General features: G+C 34.3%; 5 protein-coding genes across 18 annotated transcripts in view; 2 read left to right on the top strand and 3 right to left on the bottom strand.

The window, feature by feature from the left end:
* Positions 1-925: 925 nt before the first annotated feature.
* Positions 926-3,597, top strand: LOC101512045 (pentatricopeptide repeat-containing protein At3g22690). 2 transcript variants are annotated; one of them, XM_073364147.1, is made up of 2 exons: positions 1,242-1,372; positions 1,458-3,597. In XM_073364147.1, the coding sequence occupies exon 2, from the start codon at positions 1,519-1,521 to the stop codon at positions 3,553-3,555; it is 2,037 nt and encodes a 678-aa protein (XP_073220248.1). In that variant the 5' UTR covers positions 1,242-1,372; positions 1,458-1,518; the 3' UTR covers positions 3,556-3,597. The 2 variants fall into 2 exon arrangements, with proteins under 2 accessions (XP_004511454.1, XP_073220248.1); XM_004511397.4 differs by having other exon boundaries at positions 926-3,597.
* Positions 3,598-3,815: 218 nt separating this feature from the next.
* Positions 3,816-8,652, bottom strand: LOC101512373 (uncharacterized). 2 transcript variants are annotated; one of them, XM_027337288.2, is made up of 8 exons: positions 8,507-8,651; positions 8,325-8,369; positions 7,714-7,900; positions 6,673-6,728; positions 6,285-6,422; positions 5,962-6,171; positions 4,796-4,987; positions 3,816-4,524 (listed from the first exon to the last, which is right to left on the bottom strand). In XM_027337288.2, the coding sequence occupies exons 5-8, from the start codon at positions 6,418-6,420 to the stop codon at positions 4,145-4,147; spliced, it is 918 nt and encodes a 305-aa protein (XP_027193089.1). In that variant the 5' UTR covers positions 6,421-6,422; positions 6,673-6,728; positions 7,714-7,900; positions 8,325-8,369; positions 8,507-8,651; the 3' UTR covers positions 3,816-4,144. The 2 variants fall into 2 exon arrangements, with proteins under 2 accessions (XP_027193089.1, XP_027193088.1); XM_027337287.2 differs by having other exon boundaries at positions 6,285-6,728; positions 8,507-8,652.
* Positions 8,653-9,895: 1,243 nt separating this feature from the next.
* Positions 9,896-12,253, bottom strand: LOC101488486 (protein RDM1-like). Of its 12 annotated transcripts, none has more exons than XM_004511326.4 (3): positions 12,120-12,253; positions 11,779-11,888; positions 9,896-10,383 (listed from the first exon to the last, which is right to left on the bottom strand). In XM_004511326.4, the coding sequence occupies exons 2-3, from the start codon at positions 11,879-11,881 to the stop codon at positions 10,004-10,006; spliced, it is 483 nt and encodes a 160-aa protein (XP_004511383.1). In that variant the 5' UTR covers positions 11,882-11,888; positions 12,120-12,253; the 3' UTR covers positions 9,896-10,003. The 12 variants fall into 12 exon arrangements, with proteins under 12 accessions (XP_004511383.1, XP_073220306.1, XP_004511379.1 ...); XM_073364205.1 differs by having other exon boundaries at positions 9,896-10,402; XM_004511322.4 differs by having other exon boundaries at positions 11,704-11,888.
* A 67-nt stretch (positions 12,254-12,320) lies between these two features.
* LOC101490124 (uncharacterized) lies at positions 12,321-14,275 on the top strand. The gene has a single exon (XM_004511327.4). It carries the CDS (start codon positions 12,401-12,403, stop codon positions 14,072-14,074), a length of 1,674 nt encoding a protein of 557 aa, XP_004511384.1. The 5' UTR covers positions 12,321-12,400; the 3' UTR covers positions 14,075-14,275.
* An 821-nt stretch (positions 14,276-15,096) lies between these two features.
* Positions 15,097-17,127, bottom strand: part of LOC101490449 (ATP-dependent RNA helicase SUV3, mitochondrial) — a 6,852-nt gene continuing 4,821 nt past the window's right edge. The window contains exons 11-16 of the mRNA XM_004511328.4: positions 16,631-16,696; positions 16,405-16,469; positions 16,202-16,247; positions 16,002-16,118; positions 15,567-15,658; positions 15,097-15,477 (exon numbers count right to left, since the gene is read on the bottom strand). Of these exons, the coding sequence (XP_004511385.1) occupies positions 15,366-15,477; positions 15,567-15,658; positions 16,002-16,118; positions 16,202-16,247; positions 16,405-16,469; positions 16,631-16,696 (498 nt within the window). The 3' untranslated portion in view covers positions 15,097-15,365. The remainder of the gene's footprint in view (positions 15,478-15,566; positions 15,659-16,001; positions 16,119-16,201; positions 16,248-16,404; positions 16,470-16,630; positions 16,697-17,127) is intronic.

Below are 17,127 nucleotides of genomic sequence, written 5' to 3' on the forward strand. Positions count from 1 at the left end.
ATTATCTTAGGTGGAAATAGAACCAAATTAGTCGTATTTTCTCCGACAACTTGGTGATCGAATTATAAATTATAAGCATTGATTATATTAATTTTTTAATTTTGTAAATTGACAATTATATTTTTAAAATCATAGTAATACCTATCAAAATATATATTTTTTTTTTTTGTAAATTTTGTTTATTAAAGATTATGATGTGACAAAATAATTGAATATATTACTTCTTTATGTTGATGATACATCAATGTCTTTTCATTGAAGTATGTAATTTGTCTATAAAATTTTATCATTTAAAAAAATAATTTGTCTAAAAATGTATTGTGTATAGAGTAATGACATAAATTTTTGATAAATTATTTAATTTTGTGGTAACATTGATGTATATCACATCACAATCTCTAAAAAATAAAAAACTTCTACCTAAACTATTATAATTAATAGTTTACAATTTAAAAATATATTTACTAATTTACAAAATAAAAAAATTATTTAAGTGACGGTTTGAACACCAATTTCTCTATTCCCTTAACACAACACAATAAACACTTGGACAACCTACATACAAAAATGGTTTATTTCGAGTGTGAAATTGTAAAAGTAAAATGAATCTCTAAATTTTATAAATTAATAAATACATCTTTAAAATTTTAAAATATTAATCAAAACAGTCTCTTAATAAATTTTTGTCTTTAAATACTTTAACGTGACTTTGTAACTAAATTTTTACCTTAATGACATCTTTTCAAGAACACATAATTTTTAACAAATTAATTCATGAAAATTTAGATTCTATAAAACAATTAGTTCAAAATACATTAATATGAGATCAACATATATGTTACGTATTCAATTAATATGTCATATTATATTTTTAATTAATATTTTATAATTTTAAATATATATTTTTCAAAAATTTATAAAACATAGATTAATTCAACGTTTATGATTTGAAGGTTAATTTGCCTATTGACACTATAGTTAGTATGAAAGTTGAAGTGGATATGATATACCTTGGCCCTCCCTCTTCTAACACATGCATTTTGATTCTGACTTATTGTATTGCCTCACACACCAATGGCTGCAACTTTTCATCCATCACATGTTCTCTTACTTCCCACAACCCAAAAGGCAAAAAACTCATCACCACCCAATAAGTTACTTCAAAACTGCAAAACCCTCAATGAACTGACACAGTTACACTGTGACATGATGAAGAAAGGTCTTTTTCATAACCTCATTGCTGCTTGTGTTCAAATAGGTACCCATGAAAGTTTGAACTACGCTTTCAATGTTTTCAAGGAATATGATGGACCCACGTGTTCCCTTTACACGTGTAACTCTCTGATTAGAGGGTGTGCTTCATCTGGGTTAGGTAAAGAATCAATCTTTATTTACGTTTACATGGTTGTTGTGATGGGTGTTGTTCCTGACAAGTTCACCTTCCCATTTTTGCTTAGTGCTTGCTCTAAGATTTTGGCGTTTTTTGAGGGTGTTCAAGTTCATGGGGTGATTGTTAAAATGGGGTTGGACAAAGATTTGTTTGTTGCAAACTCTTTGATACATTTTTATGCTGAATGCAGCAAGGTTGATTTGGGACGAAAGGTGTTTGACAAAATGCTTGTGAGAAATGTTGTGTCTTGGACTAGTTTGATTAATGGTTATAGTGGAGTGGACATGGCTAAGGAGGCTGTGTCTCTATTCTTTGAGATGGTTGAGGCTGGTGTTCAACCAAATCCGGTGACTATGGTTTGTGCTATATCTGCTTGTGCCAAGTTGAGGGATCTTGAATTGGGTAAAAAAGTTTGTGCTTTTATGAACGAGTTGGGGGTGAAACATAATACACTCATGATGAATGCGCTGCTTGATATGTACATGAAATGCGGAGATGTGTGTGCTGCAAGGGAAATTTTCGATGAATGTACTGATAAGAATTTGGTTATGTACAACACTATCATGTCATACTATGTGCACCACGGTCTGGCTGGTGAAGTGCTAGTGGTTTTGGATGAAATGCTGCAAAAAGGACAGCGACCGGATAAGGTAACCATGTTATCTACTATTGCAGCCTGTGCGCAGTTAGGCGATCTTTCTATTGGGAAATCATCTCATGCTTATGTCTTCAGGAATCGACTGGAGAGTTGGGACAACATTTCCAATGCCATCATTGACATGTACATGAAATGTGGCAAAAGAGAAGCTGCTTGTAAAGTTTTTGACAGTATGTTAAATAAGACGGTGGTGACATGGAATTCGTTAATTGCAGGTTTGGTTAGAGATGGTGACGTGGAATTAGCTTTGAAAATCTTTGGTGAGATGCCAGAGAGTAATCTTGTATCTTGGAACACAATGATTGGGGCCATGGTTCAAGAAAGCATGTTTGAGGAAGCTATTGATTTATTCAGGGAGATGCAAAACCAAGGGATTAAAGGAGATAGAGTGACAATGGTGGGTATTGCTTCTGCATGTGGATATTTAGGATCTCTTGACCTTGCTAAGTGGATCTATACTTACATTGAGAAAAATGACATTCACATTGACATGCAACTTGGCACATCTTTGGTTGACATGTTTTCTAGATGTGGTGATCCTCGAAATGCTATGCATGTTTTTGGAAATATGGAAAAACGTGATGCATCTGCCTGGACTGCTGCCATCAGAGTTATGGCAGTGGAGGGAAATGCAAAAGGGGCTATTGAGCTTTTTAATGAGATGCTCAAACAAGAGGTGATACCAGATGATTTTGTTTTTGTGGCACTATTGACAGCATGTAGTCATGGGGGATATGTGGACCAAGGTAGACACCTTTTTTGGTCAATGGAAAAAACCCATGGAGTAAGCCCTCAAATTGTCCACTATGGATGTATGGTTGATTTGCTTGGTCGAGCTGGTTTGTTGGAAGAAGCTATTGATCTAATGAAAAGCATGCCAATGGAACCTAATGATGTTATATGGGGATCTTTTCTAGCAGCTTGTCGGAAACACAAAAATGTCGAATTGGCACGTTATGCAGATGAAAAGATAACTCAATTGGTCCCAGAAAGAGTTGGGATTCATGTGCTGGTATCCAATATCTATGCATCAGCTGGAAAATGGACTGATGTTGCAAGAGTGAGATTGGAAATGAAGGAGAAGGGGGTCCAGAAAGTGCCGGGATCAAGCTCAATAGAAGTTCACGGTTTGATTCATGAGTTCACCTCTGGTGACGAATCACACACAGAAAACACCCAAATTGGATTAATGCTACATGAAATAGACTGCAGGCTATGCCAGGCGGGGTATGTTCCTGATACAACCAATGTCTTACTCAATATCGATGAGCAAGAGAAAGAGTATTTGCTCAGCAGACATAGTGAAAAGCTAGCCATGGCTTATGGATTAATCAATACCAGTAAAGGAATACCTATACGAGTAGTAAAAAATCTAAGAATGTGTTCTGATTGCCACACATTTGCAAAATTAGTGTCAAAACTATACAGTAGGGAAATTACTATTAGGGATAATAACAGGTATCACTTTTTCAAGGAGGGATTATGTTCTTGTAGAGATTATTGGTAGTAGAATTACAAAGAAAAATTTCACCTCTGGTTTACAAATACACTTTACTCTTGGCAATTTAAGTTAAAAAATGTACTGATGGGTCTCTATTTTTTATTGTTAAAATATGGCTCTTCAAGGGGGGGAAAAACCAAACAATACATTGATTATTACTCAGGAGACAATATCTCAAACAGCAAAGCAAAGGACTAAAAAACCTGTTTGTTTAAATGATGAAAGGAGTATGGTTTTGTTTTATTCAACGTCATCAACAATTGCAGTGATAAAAATTCACAGCATATAATTTGAGGTAGGTCATGTAAAATCTTCAATCTAGGATTGTAACTAAGACAAACAGTAAGATGCAGCTATGTATTGAAAAAGAAAATATATGTTTGGACCGGTGGTATAGAGTGAAATGGAATGAAATAAGCTAGATGACTTTTAAAATAAAAATGTTGTATAGTTCCATTCCACTCTATTCTATCCTATATCACCATTCGAAACATAGTAAGGAGGAAAAGACCAAGGATATGGTTCAATGTTGCTTTACCAAAAGGGTAATATAAAGACCATTTGCAGGATATAAAAGCCTCTAAACTAAATGGCTTCATGATGTGTGCTGTATTGTTGGGAAAATGGAATCAACAAAACCATTGTACATTGGGTCCACCTTCCAGAGATTAGCAATATGAAAATGCGATGAGGTTTGGCGATGGATTTGTTCCATGAGCCAGATGGTAGCTTCAGCTTTGCATGGATGAATTATGTCATCTAAACGCCTATACTCATCTTCGTTGCCAATTCTCGATTGGTCCCATTGCTTGAGGATAACATTTGTGAGGTAATGAAGAGGCTGCCTATATAGCTTCTTAATGGATTTGCCTAATCCTATCCACGAGGTAAATGGGATGACAGAGGCACGGCGACTTGGGATTGGGATCTGCTCCATGTAATCCTGATACATTGCTGCCCGTCTGGTGAGTATATCTGCAAATAATATGAGTCTGCATGACTTTCAAAGTAATTGAATTCATGAGAATAACAAGCAGTCTAAGATTATAATTAAAAAGTAAATTAAGAAAGCGTAAAGGAATTTAGAGTGAAGGGTGGTATTAATAAATACTTCAGTTTTTCAAAATAATATCAGCAAAGAATTGAGAATGAAGGTTTTGGGAGTTGAAAGGCATGGATCTTTTTTTATAATGCCGAGAAAATTCAAGGACAAGATATTACAAAAAGCAGATGCAAAACGGAATACCTGGAGAGTTGATATCAATAGAGGGTCTTGGGAGTGGAATGTGAATTTTTGAAAGACTGCGAAGGTGATTCGTGAGAAGGCCATAACTGGTTAAGTTTGGGGAAGATGAGTTTAGTGCTGAAACTAAGACACCACCTCGATTGTCCCATGGAAATGACCTTTTCATCGCAATTGCAGAACACACTCCTCTTCCTGCTCAACACAAACATGCATAATTAAGATTAATTCATATATTGTAAAAAAAATTATAAAGAAAAAACCTACTAGGGTAAAATCGAACTAAAAAGCAACTAATAAATTCAGAATCAGTGTCGCTTGAGTTTTTTCGAGTTAAGTGAGATATTGGCGGAGAAAACAAAAATTTAGAGCTCAACTCCAGGGAATCAAGGTCCACATTGCAAACCCTCATGCACTGTCGGAGGAATCCATGCCTTCAACTTAATCGCATCAATGACCGCTCTACTATTCTTCTAACTTCAAACACATCGTTTAGCACTTAATTGGCCTAGAGCAAACATTTTATCACAGTTAAACTTTATACAATAGGCCTTTGACAATTAAGGCTCATACCATGAGGTAGATGAGTTGGGAGTAGTACCAAGAAAATAACCTTAGTTTCAGTGGTCTCTCCTCAATTTTAAAACATAAATGCATTTGAGGTGTTAATCAGAAGAGCACCGGCAGGCAAACCAGAGAGAACTAATTAAAATAAATACGAGTGTTGGAAGTAATAATGATAACAAGCACTAAAGGATAATATTTCAAAGGGACACAAGGAAAAATAATTGATTTGATTTGAAGTATTGTTTGAAAGTGGAAGATGAATCTTTCAAATAGAACACTGGAAAGGTGAAATTTTGGATCTGAAGATTTTTTTGTTGTTTTGGTTTTCTCATGCTACGAAATATAGGTTCCACAATGTTGACATGCTAAGATAAGAACTTCACTACCAATATATCCTAAAAAAGTTACAAACTAATAAGCATGTAATATTGGCCATTTGGAAATTTTCTATACAATACCAGTATTAAGACTCCAATATTTTTGTTGTTGACATTTTCAGATAATTTTTTTCTTAAAAAATTGAATGATTTCCTAAGGTTAAGCATAGAAACAATGTTGTTACCTTAATAAATAAATGATTAGTACTTAACCAATTTTGTTACCTTCAAGGTCCTTAAGATGAGTGGTAGAATGAATTTCTGGTTCCCCAGTGGATACATGATGATTTTCTCCAGTAATATGTTTACCAGATTGCAAAGGTTGTCCGATTGTTGCAGTGGATATGTTATGACTGACAAATGAAGTTACTTGGTCCTTAGAATTATTTGACAGAGCCGTGCCATGTACTTCTTTCTTTGTCGTCGAGTGTATCCCTGTCTCAATATATATACATGGCTGGTCTGGATAAATGATTCTCTATGGCACGGACATCATTGAAAGAACGAAAGTGGTTATAACTCAGATTAATAGTAAGGTTTAACAATACCATTATTGGCATGATTAGGCGCCTTTTCACTTTCACTGGAGCTACTGAATCTGTTGCGTTTTTTATTCAAAATCAATTTTCTTTTTAAACGCGCCTTTACTGAAAGATTATTTTTCCAATGCTTTTGTTCATCCATGGCTGTGCACAAAAAAATAATCAGAAAGGAGCAAAAACTAATACAATAAAACAGATATTTGGAGCACATGCATGCATATAAACAATAAATTGTTTACGTTGTTCCCATCTACCATATTTAAATGCCTAGACAAATGCTCGTGAATTTCTTAGTAAACGCTCATTATCTATACACATTAACCTTATCAAGTTTGAATAAACTTTTGCACAGAAAAAGGAGTAATGCTCACACAATATTACCATGCGCGCGTACCAATATTAAGATAATCAAGGAAAATTTTCACCAGCTTCAGAGGAAAACATGTGGATCTGCCAAAAATGAATCAAAATAATATCACATACTTGGAGGAGGTATACCTACAGACGTCTAACTTTCCTGTCTTAAGTACAACACTATACCCTTGTTCTGCTCAAAAGTAAAGATCAAAACTATCCATATCAATAACATGCCAGAGATCAACACAGTGCATATATTATACTGAATTAATTAATGATTACCCTTGACACCTAACGCGAAAACAATTAAAAGAACAGAAATCCACAATCTTATAGTGGCCTGAGATAATATAGCTGAATCTCCTAACATGGGGACTGCATTTTGTTTTGGGATTTTAAAATTGCTAATTTTGATTGAAATGGTGTCGTGTTGATGCACAATCAGATTAGATTGTGTGTACAGTGTAAATTAAAAATATTAGCAATATAACATAATGGTTAATGTTAAATACCGGTTTCTTTTATACTGTTATGTAGTTTTCGTATCGTGTACATGTGCTGCATGTTAACTGTTTTGAAACTTAATTTGAGGAACGCCAAACTGAAGTTAAAGGTGATGCTAAATTGCTAAGAAGCACTGTCAGTGATACTCAGAAAACAGTAGCAATTTGGAGTGCTAAAACAATATTAGTGATTTAAATGTAGACATTTGATTATTTAGATACTTGCGTATCAAGAATGTTACGTTTAGTTTTCTGTCTCCCCTATAAATCTGGTAAAAGTTTTGCTGAACAATTTTTTAGCCCAACTCAGAGTATAGTTTCATAAACTATAAATACATTGAAATAAGTTACCTTATAAAGAGTTTTAAATTTACGAAGTTAAAAATGTTCTACCGATATGGGTTAAATTTTGTACTCCAAGCAAAAGGAAAAATCAAGAATATTTTGCACAGTTTGATAAGTTGGGCTGACTCATTGCAACATATTTACTGCAACATATGTTGAATGTTCATAAGTTGAAAACTTGAAAATGACATACTATAGAGTACAACAACCGCGACAGATAAAACTCTTACCCTGTTTTGTCTTCCAGAGACCGGGGCCACTTTTGCTTTGTTACTTCTTTACATCATATTGTTGCTTTTCTCAACGGATTAAATCACAAACTGGTTTTTTCCCCTGCAGCAAGGGGACAAAGTTCTGCTCCGTGAAGCCGTCTGCTCATGTTCAGGCAATTCTTTCACAGCGGCTTCTGTTATATACCTAGTCCATATTACCATTCACTACCAAAAGTTATTGAAATTTTATCAAATTATCTTGCAACTTATTCTAATTATATGATAATTTTTTATGGCATTTATTTTTTGACCTTCTTTACACAAGTTTCAAAGCAAATACAATATCCTAAATGTTTTCTTCCAACCAAAGGATCTATCCATCTATCAAATGGTATCCAATTTCCACTCATGAAACATTATACAGGGAAAAGTAGAACACTCCAACACATAGTGAGACACTATGCATCTGGTTCCAGAATCCATTTGGCAAAGGAAAAATAACTAATCACCTCATCAAACACTAACATAGCACCAATGCGCAAGAGCATGTGTTACTGATGCAAGCAAAATAAATAAAAAAGGGAAAACAGAACAATTTACAATAAAGTCAATTGTGAAAGATAGCTTACTGGATGGAATGCTAAGATTGATTGATGGAATCACCAATTACAACACTGTTGACAAAATTCGAGTTCATCATCATGGCAATGCAGAAGTCAATATTAAATTTGAACGTGAAATGAAATACAATTGAATAAAAAGTAATGAGTAAAATTGAACAAAAGAACAGAAACTTGGAGAGGATTTAAACCTGGGAGAAGAAAAACCAAAATGAAATGAGAAGTAGAACCCTAAATCATGAAGTCTGAGTTAATTAATCAACCAATAAGAAAAACAGAGTATCGGAAAATAATAACTATGCAATATTAACGGAAAATTCCCGCTTTAAAGTTCTTGCTTTTAAAACTAGAGTAGGGTCTTGGAATGTCTGTGACGGCTGCGCAGTCACACGTCATCGTATTGATGTTCGATGGTCTAGATTTTAAGATGGAATTTTTTATTTAAAAAATTTAAAATCTGTCTCAAAATTTAGGTAGTTAAATTTTATCGAACAATCATGACATGTTTAACTGCGTCTAATCTAAATTTACGTCAGAATAATATAGTTAATTATGATTAATTTTCAAATTAACAATAATACGTAGACAAAAGTCTCACACAACATAATTCTTTAATTTAATTTCAAGTTTTAAATATTTTTTTAATCTTTTTTAGATAAAAAGTTCTTTGTTTATGTTCAAAAAATGGACTAAACTTCATTTTTTATATATGTATGTTAGCAAAAGTCTTACTTCACAATTTAAAAAATAAATTTCATTTTAACACATTAAGATAATATGTAAATTACATTATAACGACGATTTCAATATCTAATCCATTAAAACTATCAATTCTTTAGAGTTTTAATATAAGATTGTGATGTTATAGTTGTCAACTAGAGTCTAAATTTGATGTTGAGTGGTGAAATATTTTTTTATAGTATATTCTAATAATGACTATATACACCACTTGGTAACACACTTGATGTGAGGTGAGGGAAGAATGAAAGTTGAGTCAATGATGTAAACTTTTTAAAAAGTAAATTACTAATTTGACCTATCTGTAACTTTAGATTAACTAAAGAACCCTTAGATTAAAGGACCTTTGATCAACTTTTGAATACTAACAACCTCTATCAAATCCTATGTAGTTGTAGCATAGCTAAGCATGGATACCAAGGTAGAGGAGTTTTCGTACGTACTAGGGACCATCTTATTTTAAACATGCTTAATATGCCTTGTTTCATGCACAACAACTTGTTTGAGCAAATTCACAAATGTGTTTGATGTTAGTATCAATTTGATGAGTAAAAAACGGAAATCTCTCGAAAAGCAAAGGAAATAACTCAAAGGCCTAAAAAACTTGTTTGCTTTAAATTGTGGAAGCAGTATAGATTTTTTTTTCTTCTATTGAATGTTATTAATAACAATTGCAGTCACGAAAATTCACTACATGGTGTTGTAATTTGATGTGGTCGAATACAATCTTCAATCCCGGAATGTGACCAAGACTTCAATATCAGTAGCAGTGCATCTCTTGGGAGACATATGCTATGATGCAGCTGTGTATTAAAAGGGAAAATAGACTAAAGCAGAAAATATGGAGGAAAGGATCAAGGATGTGGTTCCATTTTTCTTTACCAAAAGGAAAATACAACATACGATTTGCAGGATACAGTACAAACTACAAAGTCTCTAAATAAATGGCTTCAAGATGTTTGCTGTAATGTTGGGAAAATGGAATCAACAAACCCATGGTACATTGGGTCCGTCTTCCAGAGATTAGCAATATGAAAATGTGACGAGGTTTGTCGATGGATTTCTTCGATGAGCCAGACCGTGGCTTCAGCTTTGCTTGGATGAATTATGTCGTCCAAGGGCATATATTCATCCTCGCCACCAATTCTCAATTGGTCCCATTGCTTAAGGAGGATATTTGTGAGGTAATGGAGAGGCTGCCCGTATAGCTGCTTAATGGAACTGCCTAATCCCATCCATGAATTAAACGGGATGACAGAGCCTCGACTACTTGGGATTGGGATCTGTTTCATGTAATCCTGATACATTGCTGCCCGCCGGGTGAGTACATCTGTGTAGAAGCATGACTTCTAAAATAAGTGAATTCATAAGAATGGCAAGCAGACTAAGATTAAAAAATAAATTACAAAAGCCACACAAAAGCTGTCTAGAAATAAAAAAGACAAAGGAGATTAAGGTGAAGGCTAGTATTGAGAAGTAATAACTAATTCAAGTTTTATAAAAATGGCAACAGCAGTTAATTACGAGCAAATAAATCAGAAGGACACAAGGTATTCCAATTTCAATGTGACTAAAAATGAAAAAAATTATGCGTTCTCTCAGCTGATACATTTGAAACTTGAAAGCAATCCTCAAAGTAAATATTTTGAACATGATGATGAAAATACATAAAATAAAACATTCTTTGTCAAAATGCAACATATGTTATTGACACAGAAACAACACAAGCATTATAAGGAAAATTAGCCCCTCAAATCACAAATACTATACATCAGATAAGAAAGTAACAACATGTCATAAAACAAAGCATATCCCAGTTATAGTTCAACTTTTTGACCATTTAGCATTTGCCCCTTTAACATCACAATGAGGACTTAGCAGGTTAGGTGGCTGAACTTTCAAGGATTTATAGTTTTCAATAAGGCACTAAGCCTAAGGTGCACATTTGAGTACACTGGTCTGACCAGGAGAAAATGTAGCAACATACCATAAAAGAGAACTATAAATCCATATCAATACATTTGTGTCATGAATTATACCTTGGATTCTATGCTTATTTTGGCAGGTAACAAATAAGAAGGGAAAATAGAAAGGAAAATAAATGGTATAGAGAGTGCAATGCATCTTTGATGCCACCAATAGACCAAAAGTGATGAGGAGGAGTGGGAATGAGTTAAACTTTACCTTCAACTGTCCCAATTTCTGTGGTAGAAAACAGCTATGAAGTAATTTTCGTTCTCCAATTTTAATCTACTACCAGCCAGGGATATCAAATTGGTAGGGTCAAGATAAAATATTATGCTATTTGTCCCTATACCCATATTTCTATAAATACTTACATTTTAGTCTACCAGAGTAGTATTTTCTTGTAATAATGCATTGATTTGACAGATTAGTACAACATAAATGCTACCAAAAGACTAACATTAACTATGAAAATCAACAACAACGAAAAAGAGTATTTATTGATAGCAAAACATATGCTAAATGAATTGAAAGAACATTCAATGAAAATCTAATTACTAATAATTATGAAACATTTGACTCAATTCAAAAGTATTCAAATTCCAATTGCAGTGCCTATAGCTGCATGCATGTCATTCATTCCTACTGGAGAGTGATTAATGATTATGAAACGGAAAGGGAATACCTAAGGAGCTGATATCTGTGGAGGGATTTGGGAGTGAAATGTGAATTGAAGAAGTGTTAGGAAGAAGACCGTTACCGGTGGAGTTTGGGGAAGAAGAAGAAGGAGGAGGAGAGTTGAATGGTGTTGAGAGTGAAACTGATACATCTACTTGTTCATCCCATGGAAATGACCTCTTCATCCTCTTCCTACACCTCAACATGCAAAAAAATTAAGATTAATTCATTCATGTAATAATATCAGTAAATTAAATATCAAAAAAAGAAGAAGAAAAACCTATAAATGTGTAACTGAAAAGGAAAAGTGAAAGGAAAAAAGTAGTAAGAAAATTGAGTTGAAATGAGTCAGATATTGATGGAGAAAGGAAGTATCGAAGTTCAACAAAGCTCTGTAAACCCTCACTCGTATCACCGCTCTACCTTTTTTTCTTCTACTTTAAACGCATCGTTTTGCGCCTTTGTGTACAGTGAGGGACGAAGGAGAGCGTGTGTTTTATTATTTTTCGTATAATATAATATAAAAATTAAATATTAGTAAAAAAAACACTTTTTCTTTTACAAAATAAATTATTTATTTTTTTATAATTGTATTTGGAGTAGGATGGAATAAAAAAATGATTCATTTACTTGTACTTGTACTCTAGAAGGGTTTTAGGTTTTGATCACAAAATCAAAGCACTGTATCAAATTGAATCACCAAAATGCTCTCAAAATTCCGAATCCTCCACAATTTGACTCAACGCATTTCTTCAACAATCAGCACTCGCAACAGTGCCAATGCCTCGCATTTCTTCGTATATACAAAACCTCTCTGCACAATGGTTAACTCTCAATCTCAACTCTCACCCGAATCACCTGAACTACCATCATGGGTCATGTTCTCCGACAACCCGACAACCCCTTCGGATGAAGACTTCGTTATCCCTTCTCTCGCTCATTGGGTTGATTCCAACATTCTTGATACAAAACCCAAACTTTTTGTGAAGCCAACTTTGGATGAAAGTACGCACCTTGTCGATGTTGAACCAATCAGCATCGTTCTAAAGGAACACTACTCTTCGCCTGAGTTGGTTACTCAAGCACTCAAAGTTCATGCTTTTAAGGTTTCCAATAGTTTGGTTAACCAGATTTTGAAGAGGTTTAGCAACGATTGGGTCCCAGCTTTTGGTTTTTTCAATTGGGCAAAAACACAAACACCTTATCAGCATTCTCCTGAACTCTACAATTTTATGGGTGATATATTGGGAAAGTTCAAGGAATTTGATCTCATGTGGGAGTTGGTGAAGGAAATGGCGGAATTTGAAGGGTATGTGACGTTGGATACAATGGCTAAGGTAATTAGGAGGCTTGCAAAGAGTCGCAAGCATGAAGATGCCGTTGAAGCTTTTCGAAGTATGGATGAGTTTGGTGTCAAAAAGGACACAGTTTCATTGAATGTGCTCTTAGGTGCTTTGGTGAAAGGAGAAAGTGTTGAAGTTGCCCACAAAGTTCTTTTTGAGTTTGAGAGTTTGATTCCATTGAACTCTGCTTCGTTCAATATTTTGATAAATGGGTGGTGTAAAATTAGAAACTTTGAGAATGCCCGAAAAGCAATGGAGAAAATGAAGGAACATGGTTTTGTTCCTGATATTTTCTCATATAATAATTTCGTTGAAGCTTATTGTCACGACAAGGATTTTCGCAAAGTGGATCAAGTTTTGGAGGAAATGAGGGAAAATGGTTGTCCTCCTAATGCTGTGACTTATACTATTGTGATGCTTGCTTTGGGTAAGGCAGGGCAATTGAGCAAAGCTTTGGACGAATATGAAAGAATGAAGAGAGATGGCATTGTGCCTGACACTCCATTTTACAGTTCATTGGTGTTCATTCTTGGCAAAGCTGGTAGATTAAAGGATGCTTGTGAAGTTTTTGAGGATATGCCTAAGCAAGGTGTTGTGAGAGATGTGGTGACATATGATACTATGATTACTATTGCTTGTATACATTCAAAGGAAGAGACTGCCCTTAGGTTGCTTAAGGAAATGGAAGAAACGTCGTGCAAGCCGGATATACAGACTTATCATCCATTGATCAAGATGTGCTGCAAAAAGAAGAGAATGAAGGTGCTCAAGTTTTTGTTGGATCACATGTTCAAAAATGATTTAAGCCCTGATCTTGGAACTTACACACTTTTGGTGCATAGTCTGACTAAGTGTGGAAAACTTGAGGATGCCTGCAGATTCTTTGAGGAGATGGTCTTGAAGGGATTAACTCCAAGACAATGCACACTCAAGCTATTGGTGGGAAAGCTCGAGTCCAAGAAAATGTCAAAGGAGAAAGATCACGTTGAGGAATTGATGGCACGTGTCCTAGAGCTAGAGCAACGACATATTTAGGGCACTTAATAATCCTTGGTCATTGGACTTTGGACTACCTAATGTTTAGGAAGGATAGTTTGGAAAGATTTTCCCCCCTAAAAATTGTTGTTTCATGAACCCAATGTACGTTTAGAAGTTTATTTATGCAGCCAGTACTCATATTTATGCACCATATGTACGTTTAGAAGTTTATGCTACAGAGGAGGGGGGTTTTATTTATCTTCCACCAAGATTTATTCAAGTGCATCGTTGTAAAATTAACCCCTAAACATTTTCTCAATAAGAAATCTCTCAACAATTTTGTTTCCAAGGGAAGGGTAGTATCAAATCGGATTTTTCGTAATCCTAGGGAAACGCTAACATGTGTCCTAATACTAAAAATGGAAATTTTGTATTGAAAATTGTACTTTTTATTTCCGAAAATTGTGCAATCAATTTTTTCAATATATAAATACTATATGGGGAATGCTTAACATGTACTCTTAAGACACATGTTAACATCACCCATTATCTTAAATATAATGTGATTTTATTAAACAAATGCAATACACCAACGTGTATGTTTAGATAAATAAAAAAAACACGGTGATGCTTCACGTCAATTGAAAGCTCACATTTTTAGAAAAATTGATGTTGATATCATATGGAGATGCAAGAAAGTTAAGTTGGATTTATAACTAGGTATACTTCTAAATAAGATTTACCATTGACAAGCATTTTGATATGTGTTTAGTCTAGCCCGAAAACAATAAACCATCTATTTATTCCATAAACTATAATTTTCTCTCTAATTTGGTCCTTGAACTACATAAATATAATAAATAATCCTTAAACTATTTTAAATTCATCAAGTTAGTATTTGTATTATCATTCTATCCCATACTTTTAAAGAAAATGAAGGACTAAATTGATGAATCAAATAATAGTTTAGTGACTATTATATTTTTATAGTTCAATGACTAAATTTGAGAGAGAAAGTGATAGTTAAGAACCAAATTAATGACATATTCAACTTGAAAACGAACAAAAACAAGGAAAAATGAAACAATACTTATTTGCTTTTATAATTTAGATGAAGAAATGTAAAATGATACAACACGTCATGATAAAAATGTGTAAAACCACCCAAGGGGTACAAAAGAACCTATAGAATATACAAAAAGAAAATTATATTATCTGAAACTTTTACAATGCTGAGCATACAAATGTGAGCTGGGTCAAAGTGCTGGCATGGAAAGGGGATTAGGATTCAGATTCCATGCAGTCAGGGGAATCATGCATTCATGTCGTCGATTAAGCGCAATCCATATTAATTTTGCCTCAATTGCTGGATTAACAGAGAACGTGACATTTTACGTGAAGGCAGCCTTCTAGCCATTGGCTTCTGCCACCCATATCTTTCTAGGAATTCCTCAATCAGCCTATAAAATCAAATTGATAAATATTAGTTCGTGGATAAAATAGGACAAAGCAGTGTATCACAAAGAGTCAAACACTAAGAAACACGCACATGCTGCAAATGGCCTTTTGAGATGCAGCCAGCTCGTGGTCTGGGAAAGAATCTTGCAACCTAAAACTCAACCAAACATAGAGATCCAAGACCTGCAGTTTGGCACCAATCAAAACTTGCCTTCAAAATCAATTAAAAAAAGGGGGTTTATCAACTTTTTCCATCAAACTAAAGGAAGGAAAATATTGGCAACTCTGTCTGGTGTTCATGGTTGTTAAAATGGTGACTGAAGTTATGAAATTGTTAATGACCGTGACTTTGCTTGTATAGTGCATGCATTCCAAAGCTCTTCAAAGTGAAAGCAACTATGAGGTTTCATTGGTGAGAAAGGGTGTTCACTGTCTCGTGACAAAAACCAAACACGCCATAGGTCACAGCACAACAAGCTTAACATTGTGTCGGAGGATTTAAAAATTAAAGCAACAGAAAAAAAACCTTGTGGATGGATTCCAGCTCCTTAAGAGCACAAGGCGTCTTGGGTACTTGAAGTGTTCCTGGTGTAAATATTTCTCGAAGCCGGACAAGGCCTTTCTTTGCATAATTCTCTGCAAACTGGTGCAACATGCGTCAGTGTCATGTTTATGACCATTCAAACTAAACATAAACATGTTTGATACATACTAAATGTTAATTACCTGTGTCAGGCCTTGAGATGAAATCTCATCATCCATGTCAACAGGACTGAATATTATGGATATCAGTTAAAAATTAATTGAGAAGGTTAAATGATATAAAATACAGACACCCTAATTTATTAGAATTTCAATTCATAGAATTGTCCTTAAGTCTGGGGCTTTGCATTCCAAAAATGCAACTTTCCCAAAAGATATAAATGTACCTGATACAGAAAAGGTATTTATCACGCAATCCAAGGGGAAACTCGTCAATAACAGCAGCCACTTTCTGGCGTCGGTCAGACAACAATACCCACAAAGCAATTAAAAGTTCGGTGAACAACCAATAATGGAGGGATATTTGATAAATGATATTAATAATAAAGAACAATATAACATTGATAGGAAATATCCATGATGCAATGACAATGCAGCTATAGAAAGACATACCAATACTTGTTCACAATTAACAATGAAATACTTTTCAGATAATTTGGCGTTGTCAATAAAATGCTCCTGCAATATAAGAGCAATATTAAATATGTATTTTTGGAAAATAATGGGATAATAAGTTTTGATGTTACGAAATCTACGGAGATTCCACTTTGACAATTTGACAGATGATGAGGACACTTGGTTAGTAGACACCTGCCTATTTAGGAATAATGAATCACATTTCTCTTTCTACTAGCAGTCTTGTTAGATATAATTTACAAATTACCATACCACTGGATGACAGAATGTAAGATATGGCACGCAGATTTAGTAAGAGTTTGGATCTATGGTGGATGAAATTGATTTTGAGTGAATTGATTTTGTAAAATTGGTTTTGGTCAAAAGTTAGTTGACCATAGAGTAACTTATATTTGTATACAAAAACAAAAAGTTATTTCTAAACAAATATTGTGAGCAAAATCAATTATTGGGGGGGGGGGGGGGGCAAAAAC

This window comes from Cicer arietinum, chromosome 8, assembly GCF_000331145.2.
Source record: "Cicer arietinum cultivar CDC Frontier isolate Library 1 chromosome 8, Cicar.CDCFrontier_v2.0, whole genome shotgun sequence".
Lineage (NCBI taxonomy): Eukaryota > Viridiplantae > Streptophyta > Magnoliopsida > Fabales > Fabaceae > Cicer > Cicer arietinum.

Excerpts from the sequence above, each read along its gene's own strand:
- LOC101512045 (XM_004511397.4), top strand. The coding sequence starts at position 1,075 with ATGGCTGCAACTTTTCATCCATCACATGTTCTCTTACTTCCCACAACC.
- LOC101512373 (XM_027337287.2), bottom strand. The coding sequence starts at position 6,489 with ATGTGCTCCAAATATCTGTTTTATTGTATTAGTTTTTGCTCCTTTCTG. Across the intron at positions 6,172-6,284 it reads GCCTAATCATGCCAATAATG|GGATACACTCGACGACAAAG; the intron begins GTATTGTTAAAC and ends ATATTGAGACAG. Across the intron at positions 4,988-5,961 it reads TCATCTTAAGGACCTTGAAG|GAAGAGGAGTGTGTTCTGCA; the intron begins GTAACAAAATTG and ends TGTGTTGAGCAG.
- LOC101488486 (XM_004511322.4), bottom strand. The coding sequence starts at position 11,881 with ATGAAGAGGTCATTTCCATGGGATGAACAAGTAGATGTATCAGTTTCA. Across the intron at positions 10,384-11,703 it reads CACAGATATCAGCTCCTTAG|ATGTACTCACCCGGCGGGCA; the intron begins GTATTCCCTTTC and ends GCTTCTACACAG.
- LOC101490124 (XM_004511327.4), top strand. The coding sequence starts at position 12,401 with ATGCTCTCAAAATTCCGAATCCTCCACAATTTGACTCAACGCATTTCT.